This window comes from Amblyraja radiata, chromosome 2 (genome assembly GCF_010909765.2).
Source record: "Amblyraja radiata isolate CabotCenter1 chromosome 2, sAmbRad1.1.pri, whole genome shotgun sequence".
Taxonomy (NCBI): Eukaryota; Metazoa; Chordata; class Chondrichthyes; order Rajiformes; family Rajidae; genus Amblyraja; species Amblyraja radiata.
Window position 1 is genome coordinate 2,292,075 of NC_045957.1, and position 12,016 is coordinate 2,304,090.

General features: G+C 49.5%; 1 protein-coding gene across 1 annotated transcript; it reads right to left on the minus strand.

Annotated features, from left to right (window-relative positions):
• Nucleotides 1–1,008: 1,008 nt before the first annotated feature.
• On the minus strand, nucleotides 1,009–8,218 carry LOC116983982 (fucolectin-like). The gene is made up of 5 exons (XM_033037972.1): nucleotides 8,130–8,218; nucleotides 6,806–6,873; nucleotides 6,248–6,527; nucleotides 3,619–3,791; nucleotides 1,009–1,106 (listed from the first exon to the last, which is right to left on the minus strand). The coding sequence occupies exons 2-4, from the start codon at nucleotides 6,870–6,872 to the stop codon at nucleotides 3,632–3,634; spliced, it is 507 nt and encodes a 168-aa protein (XP_032893863.1). The 5' UTR covers nucleotide 6,873; nucleotides 8,130–8,218; the 3' UTR covers nucleotides 1,009–1,106; nucleotides 3,619–3,631.
• Between the last annotated feature and the right edge of the window lie 3,798 nt (nucleotides 8,219–12,016).

Here is a 12,016-nt window from a genome sequence, read left to right on the forward strand (position 1 = left end):
ATTGCAAAATCGCCCATGGTTCTCGGGTGGGTTTTAACATGCAAAATGAAAACGCTTCTGAAGCTCCATTTACCATTTAAATAATCGTAAACTATCAATGCGTTTTGAAATAAATTTTACTGAGATGCAAGCTTACGATTATTTAAATGGTAAATGTAGCTTCAGAAGCGTTTTCATTTTGCATGTTAAAACCCACCCGAGAACCATGGGCGATTTTGCAATTTTACTGACGGGTTTCTAACTTTTAATACTTTTCATATAACAAATGAATAAAGATAACAAAGTCAATAATGCCACTTTTGATGAAATCCAGCGAGTAAACGCGATAATTCCCGATATTTTGGATCTTTAAATCTCCAAGAAAAAAGTCCGTTAGCACTTCCGCTGTATTTACACCTTCAGCTCCCTCTTGTATTTACCTTAGTTTCTATCTTTTTTTTGGACTGTAAATTTAGGTAGCTGTTCCTCACGGTCACGCCGACTGGCTCACTTAATTGCAGCTCAAAAACCGGCCGTTTTCGATGTTTTTAACGGGTGTGAAAGTGCGTGTTTTCCCATTCACTAACATGTACCGGAAGTGACGCTTGTCCCCCAGTTAAAATTTTCGGTCACGTGAGTGGGGATTTACGCTCCAGTGACCTTTCGTGAAATCACCCTATAACTTAGGCCAGGTTGTCCTACATAAAAGGAGCCCCACCCTGTAGACACAACTCCAGGTGTGGCCTCACCAACATCTGTAACCTTACCTCCCTGGCGCTAAACCGCAGCCTCCTGCACTAAACCCGCCAGCTTGTGTGAATGGTGGTGAGAAACAGATTGAGTCGCGACAAGGAGTGTTTGCAAACAGCCATAGCGCTAATTTATTCAGACAGAAGATGCACAGGTTGCGGGACGGCCCAGTGCCGGCAGTGGGTGGCGACCAACACCGGCCGCTCTCCCACCCACCACAGTGCTGCCGTTCGCTCCATACCGGCTGCACAATCACTGCTGGCTCGCTATGTTGTGGTGCTGGAAGCGATGTTGGGCCTAGCTGGCCCGGGATAAGCCTGGACCTAGACCGGTTCTCGATCTGAGCCCGTTGCACAAGCTGGAGGCACTGGAAGGTTCTAGAAGGAAACACAGACAGCATGCCGTCAGTTAATGGGGGGGGGGGGGGGGGGGAGATAGATAGAGCTGGAGAGGTTATTGAACAAAGTCCGTTTTTTGAGGATCGGATTACATAGCATTCGGACAGGCAAGTATTGGTCAGGGATGTGTCTATCCTTTGACGATACAACTCCGAGTGCTTGCGGTAGTGCAGCTGTTCTGGTCCGCACGGTGTTGACAAGGGTGAGCTGCTCCAAAGATTTACAACACATGGGATCCGCGACAAATGTGACAACTTGCATCTGAATTAATGTACAGAGTAGCTCAAGTAGATAGAGTGGTAGAGAACGCATATACTTTAATTTAGAGATACAGCGCGGAAACAGGCCCTTCGGACCACGCCGACCAATGATCCCCGCACACGAACACTATCCCACACACGGGCGGGGGACAATTTCACATTTATACCAAGCCAATTAACCTACAAACCTGTACGTCTTTGGAGGAAACCGAAGCACCCGGAGAAACCCCACAAAGATCACGGGGAGAACGTACAAACTCGGTACAGACAGCACCCGTAGTCAGGATCGAACCCGTTTCTCTGACCTTAATCGGTCAGGGCATTGCAGCTTTACAAGACTTTGCTGACGCCGCATTTGGAGTATTGTGTGCAGTTCATGGTTGTCCCCATTACTGGGCGGTGGAGGCTTTGGAGAATGTGCAGATGAGGTTTACCAGAATGTTGGGCCGAGGGGGCTGTTCATGTGCTGTAATCTATGTTCCACGTTCAGTTACCACCGTCTGACTGAGACCCCCCCCCCCCCCCCAGGAAAGTCAGTCAGTCAAACAGCACAAAACAGGCCTGTTGCAAACATGCAATTATATCTGCCTCAAACTTCCCTAGGCAGCTCGTTCAATATATCTACCATCCTCTGTCTGAAAAAGTTGCCCCTCAGGTTCCTATTAAATCTGTCCCCTCTCACCTTAAATCCATGCTTTAGACTTACATAACCTGGAAATAAACGTGAAGCTCTTCGTACTTTTATCGATTTGATCATTTACTCCACAATTCCCATGGCCTGGCTGTTTCCACCCTTTGACACAACTTGCCCACCAACATGTCCCATCTACACTAGTCCTACCTGCCCCATATTCCTCTAAACCTGTACTATCCATATACCTGTCCAAATGTTTATTAAAGGTTGTGATAGTCCCTGCCTTATACATCGTGATAGTGCCTGCAGTACTAATGGGTTTAGTGGGTTAGTGAAACTGCACAGTGTTACTCCGTGTGGCCTCACCATTGACTTGTGCCACTGTAACTTGACCTTCATTCACCTGCACTGAAAGCTCTGTGTAATGTAAGTCAGGGCGCCAAGCGCCTGCTTCACCGCCCCATCTACCCGCCACTCCGTTCTCAGCGGTATCTGCGAAACGGAAACTTGGGAAAGCGAGGGAAGGGAAGGGAGTGGTGTCACTATTGTGGGAAGTGATCAGCCTGGACAATGGGAAGGAAGCGGGTAGTGCTGCTGCCTCACAGCGCCAGATTGGTTCCGGTGTGCGTGTGTGTGTGTGTGTGTGTGTGTGTGTGTGTGTGTGTGTGTGTGTGTGTGTGTGTGTGTGTGTGTGTGTGTGTGAGGGTGTGGGTCTGGGGGGGGGGGGGTGTGTGTGTGTGTGTGGGGGGGGGGGGGGGGTGATGGTCCGTGTGTGTGTGTGTGTGTGTGTGTGTGTGTGTGTGTGTGTGTGTGTGTGTGTGTGTGTGTGTGTGTGTGTGTGTGTGCGTGTGGGGGGGGGGTGATTGTCCGCCTGTGTGTGTGTGTGTGTGGGGGGGGGGGGGTGATGGTCCGTGTGTGTGTGTGTGGGGGGGGGGGGGTGTGTGTGTGTGTGGGGGGGGGGGGGGGTGATGGTCCGTGTGTGTGTGTGTGTGTGTGTGTGTGTGTGTGTGTGTGTGTGTGTGTGTGTGTGTGTGTGTGTGTGTGTGTGCGTGTGTGTGTGTGTGTGTGTGTGGGGGGGGGGGGGTGATGGTCCGTGTGTGTGTGTGTGTGTGGGGGGGGGGGGTGATGGTCCGTGTGTGTGTGTGTGTGTGTGTGTGGGGGGGGGGAGTATTTCACAGCATCTCCCTGATCCGCGTGTTCTTGGCTATTGCTGAGATATGAGGATATTGCTGTGAGGGGTTGCCAGGGCCGGGTGTCAGGGTGAACAGGACAGGCCGATCCACGGGGTGTGTTGGGAGGGGAACAAATGTGGAGGCAGGGAGCAAAGCTCACCTCAGCACAAGCGGCCATTGGATGATCAGGTTCCCCCCTGGTCTAGGGGTCTTCTTCAGGGGGGGGGGCAAGCCGGGAGGAAGGGTGGGTCATGCCAGGGGGTGCGGTGGGGGGTAGTGGACGACCAGCCGGGGAGGGGGGACAAGTAGGGGAGGGGGGAGGGACAAGCTGGGGGACAACAATGACAAGCCGGGAAGGGGGGGGAGGAACAAGCCGGGGGGGGGGGGGAGAGACTGGCCAGGGGTGGGGGAAGTGGACAACTCACGCCAAGCATGGGCTCAGTGGGGTTCATGCGCTCCGAACGCCTCCACCTCGCACAGAGTGAGGGACGCCCGGCACCTCGGCAACACGATGTTGAGATAGCGACCGTGGACACCAGCTGGTTCGCAGTAGAAGTTGGCCGTCCCACCCGAGCGGATGGAGGTGATTCTTGCACAGCTGGGGGGAGGGTGGGAGGAGAAAGGGAGAGGAAGGAGGGGGAGGGGGGAAGAGTGTGGGAGGCGGGAGACATGGGGAGGGGGGGATAAAGGCCGAGGCCACGTTAGGTGAAATCACGCAGGCACCAAATCCACCAAACGCCCTTAACTCCGTCAGCTTCCCCCCCCCCCCCCCTTTCATCCCTTCCTCCCCCCATCTCAAACCCCCCTCCCTCTCCCGTCCCCAACCCCTCTCCCGTCCCCAACCCCTCTCCCGTCCCCAACCCCCTCCTCTCAAACCCCCATCCGTCTCACTTCCCCAGCCTCTCCCTCTCATGTGTTTATGCGTGCTATTTTCATGATATTTATTTTAGTTGTTTATCTTTTTTTTTAAATATTTTACATTGTATGTATCGTTAGCTTTTAGACATGTTTGATGGTGCACTGACTGGCTGACATTTTTAAATTTCGTTGTACATGGTTCATGTTACAATGACAATAAAGAAACTATTCTATTCTATTCTATTCTATGAAAGAAAGTTTGCGGGGAATATAAAAACTGGTACAAAAAGCTTATTCAGATATGTAAAAAGGTAGATTAGTGAAAACAAATGTAGGTCCCTTACAATTTATAATGGGAAACAAGGAAATGGCAGAACAGTTAAACGAGTACTTTGGTTCTGTCTTCACTAAGGAAGACACAAACAACATCCCAGAAATACTAGGGGACCGAGGATCTAGTGGGAGGGAGGAACTGAAGAGTATCCACATTAGTCCGGAAATGGTGTTAGGTAAACTGTTGGACTGAAGGCAGATAAATCCCCGGGGCCTGATGGTCTGCATCCCAGAGTACTCAAGGAGGTGGATGCATTGATGATTATGTTCTCTCAACTCTGGATCAGTTCCTGTGGACTGGAGGGCAGCCAGTGTAACCTCACTTTTTAAGAAAGGGGTGAGAGAGAAAACAGGGATTTGTGAGACCAGTTTTCCTTTCATCGGTAGTGGGGAAGATGCTGGAGTTGATTATTAAAGATGTAATAACAGCGCATTTGGAAAGCAGTGACAGGATCAGTCAGTCAGCATGGATTTATGAAGGGGAAATCAACCTAGACAAATCTTCTAGAATTTTTTGAGGATGTAACAAGTAGAATGGATAAGGGAGAGACAGTGGATGTGGTGTATCTGGACTTTCAAAAAGCCTTTGTCAAGGACAAAAAGGATGGCAGTGTGAGCTGAGATGAGGATGCTATGAGGCTACAGGGTGACTTGGATAGCTTGGGTGAGTGGGCAGATGCATGGCAGGTGCAATATAATGTGGATAAATGTGAGGTTATCCACTTTGGTGGCAAGAACAAGAAGGCAGATTATGAAGAAAGAACCAGGGGTCACATTTTAAGAATAAGGGGTCGGCCATTTAGGACTGAGATGAGGAAAAACGTTTTCACCCAGTGAGTTGTGAATCTGTGGAATTATCTGCCACATAAGGCAGTGGAGGCCAATTCACTGGATGTTTTCAAGAGGGAATTCGATTTAGCTCTTGGGGCTAAAGGAATCAAGGGTTATGGGGGGGGGGGGGGAAAGCAGGAACGGGGGTACTGATTTTAGATGGTCAGCCATGATCATAATGAATGGCGGTGCTGTCTCGTAGGGCCGAATGGTCTACTCCTGCACCTATTTTTCTGTGTTTCTAAATACGAATGTAAGCTAGCCACAAATATAAAAGAGGGTAGCAAGTGTTTAGGGATATAAAAAGAGTATTGATGAGGCAAGACTGGACGTTGGGCCGCTGGAGAATGATGCACGAGAAATGATAACGGTAATTCAAGAAATGGCAACGGAGTTGAATACCATTTTTGCATCAGTCTTCACAGTGGCAGACACCAGCAGTGTCCCTGCAATCATAGACAGTCAAGGGGTGGAAGTTAGTGGAGTGGCCATTGCTAAAGAGAAGATGCCTGGAAAACGGAAAGCCTGGACGATGGGCTGAACCCAGGGTTCTGAAATAGGTGGCCTCAGAGATTGTGCGAGTGTATGTGGGTGGGGGAGTATCTGTGTGTGTGTGTGTGTGTGTGTGTGTGTGTGTGTGTGGGGGGGTGGGGGGGGGGGGGTGTGTGTGTAGTTGTGTGTGTGTGGGGGTGGGGGTGTGTGGGTGGGTGTGTGGGTGTGTGTGGGGGGGTGGGTGGGTGGGTGTGTGGGTGGGGGGGTGGGGGGGGGGTGGGTGGGGGTGTGTGTGTGGGTGGGGGGGGGTGGGTGGGGGTGTGTGTGTGTGTGGGGGTGGGTGGGGGTGTGTGTGTGTGTGTGTGTGTGTGTGTGTGTGTGTGTGTGTGTGTGTGTGTGTGTGTGTGTGTGTGAGAGGGGCGGTTGTATGTGGGTGGGGGGGCAGTGTATGTGGGTGGGGGAGTGTGTGTGAGAGGGGGGAGTGTATGTGAGAAGGTGATGGGTGTTCACGGTGGGCCGCAGGGTGATGTTCCCACTTACAGAGTGTTGTTGTTCCCGTTGTTCTCCAGCGAGTCCCCGATGCGGATCTCGGCGCCTCGCAGCCTCCGGCACCTGCGGCTGGCGGCGGTGATGCTGACCACGAAGATGCGGTGGTGTTCCAGCAGATCCACTCTCCACCAGGGCCGACACTGGCGCCGGGTTCGGCTGCAGGACGAGTCCCTGAGGTCTGGGTCCCGGTTCCCATCGATGGCGTTGTTGGCGTCTCCGTTCCGGCGGCAGGTGGTGGATTGAGTGGCCCGGACCCCGGCGGTGACGCTCTCTGTGGTACAAACCTCCTTCAGTCCACAGACCGACTCATGGGTTGTGTGCAGCACCAGCACCAGCACCAGCACCCACCCCAATAGCACTGTCCCGCCCGCACCCCTGAACCCCTGCCCACTCACCCCCACCTCACTCCCCACCCCCGTCCCCACCGCCACTCCACCCCGTCTCCGTACCCGTACCCCCTCCGTCCCCACAGAGAGAGTCACAGACAGAGAGAGACCCCCCTTCAACCCAAACCTCGTCCCGCCCTCTCTCGGACACAGTAGGACTTACCCTGTGCCTTTATTAGGTGCAGTATCACACAGAGAGAAGCGAGCAACAACAGGCGACGCGACTTCATCCTGCGGGGCCCAAACACACGGGATGTGATTCACGCCGAGGACAGGTGTGTTATTGAAGGGGAGCGCGGGAAGGGGTCATTCCACTTATCTAATTCGTGCTAGTTCTCGGGTAAAGCCAGTGCTTCATCCCTTTCCCCGCACCTTTGCAAGATTCACCTTTGAATTGAGGCAACCCAGTGCCCCAGAGATCCGGCTTCGATCCGGAGCTCGGCTGCTGTCTATGCGGAGTTTGCTCGTTCTCCCCGGGTACTCCGCTTTCCAACCACATCCTAAGATGTAAGTGTCCCCCCCCCCCCGCCGTCATAATCGGGTAAGAGTTAATGGATACACAATAACATTTGAGGACAAAGAACCGCGGCGCTGTAGATGCTGTAATCTGGAGCATTAACCAATCTTCTGGGGCAACTCAACGGGTCGGGCAACATCTGTGGGGAGATGCTGATGTAGGATCTCGATCCAGAACATCGACCTCCACAGATGCCGCTCGACCCGCAGGGTTTTCCTCATGAAGCTTGCTTTTGCCTTTAAACAAATAACCTGCTGTATGTGCGTCAAGTTCCTTCAAGCCTCGACTTCTTTAGTTCGGCTCAGGAAGGTGGGCAAGTCCCCAACAACTCTCACCAACAGTAAGCGTTTTATTGGGATTGGGAACAGCTTGGTTTGGGAACAGCTCTATCCAAGACCACAATACATCGCAGCGAATAGTGGAAGCAGCCCAGACCATCACATAAACCAACCTCCCTTCCATTGACTCCATCTACACCTCACGCTGCCTCGGCAAGGCCAGCATCGCCACCAAGGACCACTCGCACCCTTGCCGCTCCCTCTTCTCCCCCTCCAATCGGGCAAAGGGTACAGAAGTGTGAAAATGCTCACCTCCAGATTCAGGGACCAACAGCCATGGACTAATCCTGAACTATTATCTACCTCATTGGAGACCCTCAGACTATCTTTGGTAGGACAACAGAGTTCTGGAACGACGGGCATCAGATGGGCTTACAACCTTTGCCCGGGTACCGCACGGCAGGCGGGTTGGCCGGGGTGAGGCAGATGGGAGTGAATCTAAGGAATCGGAGCAGCCGGAGATATGTGGCGTGGGGGCAGCGAGCTAGAGGTTTGGCCACACCAGATCAGAGCAACAAACCTTGACTGAACGGCATGTGGGCGGGACACTGGCCTACGGAGGGAGGGGGGGGGGGGGGTTACTGAGGGTCTCAGCGCTCAGAGTGTGTCCCAGGAGCAAAGAAGCGACTCACCTTCCGCAGGGCGTCCACGGGAGCTACGGGACAACTGTGATGCGGGTTTATATGGGACAGCCCAAGCGGTCAGGTGCAGGCGAGAGCTGGCGGCACATTGGGCGCTGGGAGATCCGTGATTGGCGTTGGGCAATGAGACATTGAGCAAGGGCCGACTGCACAGGGAAGGGAGACGAGAAATATTAAGGCTCTGGTGAGAAAGAGGAGGCTGCCGACAGTCGGGATAAGCGGTACATGAGTGTAGTGAAGTCGGGAACCAGCAGGCAGGCAATGTCCGGGAACAGCATAGCCATCTTTATAACCATATAACAATTACAGCACGGAAAACAGGCCATCTCGTCGCTTCTAGTCCGTGCCGAACAATTATTTTCCCCTAGTCCCATCTACCTGCACTCAGACCATAACCCTCCATTCATTTCTCGTCTATATACCTATCCAATTTATTTTTAAATGATAAAATCGAACCTGCCTCCACCACTTCCACTGGAAGCTCATTCCACACAGCTACCACTCTCTGAGTAAAGACGTTCCCCCTCATGTTACCTCTAAACTTTTGTCCCTTAATTCTCAAGTCATGTCCTCTTGTTTGAATCTTCCCTACTCTCAATGGAAAAAGCTTATCCACGTCAACTCTGTCTAACCCTCTCATCATTTTAAAGACCTCCATCAAGTACCCCCTTAACCTTCTGCGCTCCAAAGAATAAAGACCTAACTTGTTCAACCTTTCTCTGTAACTTAGGTGCTGAAACCCAGGCAACATTCTAGTAAATCTCCTCTGTACTCTCTCTATTTTGTTGACATCTTTCCTATAATTGGGCGACCAAAATTGTACACCATACTCCAGAATTGGCCTCACCAATGCCTTGTACAATTTTAACATTACATCCCAACTTCTATACTCAATGCTCTGATTTATAAAGGCCAGCACACCAAAGGCTTTCTTTACCACCCTATCTACATGAGATTCCACCTTCAGGGAACTATGCATAGTTATTCCTAGATCCCTCTGTTCAACTGCATTCCTCAATTCGCTACCATTTACCATGTACGTCCTATTTTGATTTGTCCTGCCAAGATGTAGCACCTCACACTTATCAGCATTAAACTCCATCTGCCATCTTTCAGCCCACTCAAATGGCCTAAATCTCTCTGTAGACTTTGAAAATCCACAACACCACCTATCTTAGTATCATCTGCATACTTACTAATCCAATTTACCACACCATCATCCAGATCATTGATGTACATGACAAACAACAGTGGACCCAACACAGATCCCCGAGGCACCCCACTAGTCACTGGCCTCCAACCTGACAAACAATACACTCGACCTCCCGCGGCAACCAGCGTTCTCTGGCATCTCCCATTCAGCCACTGTTGAATCCATCTTGCTACTCCACCATTAATACCCAACAATTGAACCTTCTTAACCAACCCTCCATGTGGAGCGTTGTCAAAGGCCTTACTGAAGTCCATATATACAACATCCACCGCTTTACCCTCATCAATTTCCCAAGTAACCTCTTCAGAAAATTCAAGAAGATTAGTCAAACATGACCTTCCAGGCACAAATCCATGACCCTGATCCATGTTTCCTAATCAGACCCTGTTTATCCAGATGTTTATATATATTATCTCTAAGTATCCTTTCCATTAATTTGCCCACCACTGACGTCAAACTAACAGGTCTATAATTGCTAGTTTACTCTTAGACCCCTTTTTAAACTATGGAACAACATGCGCAGTACGCCAATCCACCGGCACTATTCCCGTTTCTAATGACATTTGAAATATTTCTGCCATAGCCCCTGCTATTTCTACACTAACCACAACAGATGGGGCGATATGAAATATTTCTTACTTGTACAGTTTCCCCCCACAGTGCGGCGCTCCCTCACAGTCCCTCCCATAGTGCGGCGATGGGAGTCCGGGCAGCGGGTGGTCGATGGCCGCACCAGGATTGGCTGCCTGCCCCTTTTCTGGGCCTACGTCCGTGCCCGTGTGTCCCTGGAGAGGGAACACACGGTGTCCACGGGGACTCTGGAGGCCTTCCGTGAACACAGGTCACCGCAGGAGGTCGAGTGTATTGTTGATAAAGTTGGCGGTATATTAATCTGATGACTGTTTGTTTGTAAACTGTCAACATAGGCAGCCTTTGATCGTGCTAATACTCTATGTTTATTTTTATCTTCTGAATAAAAGTATTTGTATATTTAAAGAGTGCGCCGCACTGCAGAGTGCCTTGTTAAGGTCAGCTTCTCTTTGTTGACCCCCATTCACTTTGGGAGGGGGGTATGTCAGGGATGTCCCATGTCCTGCCAGCTGTATTCCATCTGTGTAGAGCCATTCCTGTGCCTTCTCCGGAGGCGGTTGGCAGACCTGGCTGATGTCCTTCTGATGTTCACCGATAGACCTTCAGCCCAGAGACATTAGGTTGGACGAACTAGGTACCAACGTGTGACTATGGGAGTGTGTAGGGGGTCACCTGAAATGAACGGAATTGGGAGTCTGCCGGGTACCACCTGCTGCGTGTAGACCTAGGCCCAAGGCAGCAGATAATTGCTCTGGCATCGGTCATTCTGTATTCCCCAAGATGCGATTGATCATTTAAAGCAAACATTTAGCCCGATTGCAAACATGTGGTCCTAAATTGACATTTTGGTCCCAATGTATATATGGCCCAATGTTTTTTTCAAGTTTATTATTAATGTACGGAATGTGCAAGGAATGATTCATTATAGAATAACAGACTCAAATGTTAACCTGACCCCCAAGGAAAATGTATTTTGTTATGTTACATAGTTACATTAATCCTTTAAATTCAAAAGATATTAACTCCAAATTGTGTAACAATAGTTGGAAGATGCCCAATAGGATGTTCTCTAAACTTATTTGTGTGAAACGTGGTTAAACTACAATAATAATTCCCGTTTTCTAACATTACTGAAAGATCAAAATCTCGAGGTCGCCATGAGAACTTTGAGGTTAGAGGACAAAAAATGAAACGTTTCTTATAGCAAAAATAGAAAATGATTTCAGCTTTTGAAAGAAAATGTCAATGATTACTGTACAAACAGTTGTGCAAGTTGCTTTGGTCATTTTTTCAAGCAAAACCTCACCTCATTTACAAATAAAACTGGAAGTTATATGATGGCCTAACACTAGATATGCAGCTGTGGGTATTTTGTAAGCTCACTGGCATTTTAAGATGCATCCAAAAACTGCTGAACTAGGTCATTTACCTGGTTTACCCTAAATCTTGATTTACAAAATGAACAAAAAATGCTTAATAAATTAAATTACATGACTTTCTTAAGGTGGCTTGGGCATTACGAAACTGCCCAATAAACATGAACCAACGTTTGTGGCAGGTGAACACTCATTCTACTTCATCTTGGAATGGTAAATCATCATTACAGTTTACAGGACACTCCATGTACATTGTCTTACTACAAGTGCTAGCTAGGTTTGGTCATTTGCCCAGGATAATATTAGCCTGAACTGTACTAAAGAGCTTTTAATGGGAGAACAATGTGGACTAAAAATACTCTCCTTCAAAGCTTTCAAAAGGGAACTGCAGATGCTGGAATATCGAAGGTACACAAAATTGCTGGGGAAACTCAGCGGGTGCAGCAGCATCTATGGAGCGAAGGAAATAGGCGACGTTTCGGGCCGAAACCCTTCTTCAAAGCTTGTTCCTCCATTTAATGTAGGAAACTTAAAAAACCCAGGTCATTAAAGTATGTTTTTATTAGTCTGGTTCAGGGTGGTAAACCTAACAAGCATAAATAACAAATTATCAGTTTATCAATCACTTAAAAATTAACATTATTGTACCAATCATCTTCTTGATCTGTGATATAAGGTAAATAAATATTGCAAATGTT

Coding starts and splice junctions, on each gene's coding strand:
- LOC116983982 (XM_033037972.1), bottom strand. CDS start 6,872: ATGAAGTCGCGTCGCCTGTTGTTGCTCGCTTCTCTCTGTGTGATACTG. Junction 6,528..6,805: donor GCACCTAATAAAGGCACAGG/GTAAGTCCTACT, acceptor TTTGTACCACAG/AGAGCGTCACCGCCGGGGTC. Junction 3,792..6,247: donor AACGGGAACAACAACACTCT/GTAAGTGGGAAC, acceptor CCCTCCCCCCAG/CTGTGCAAGAATCACCTCCA.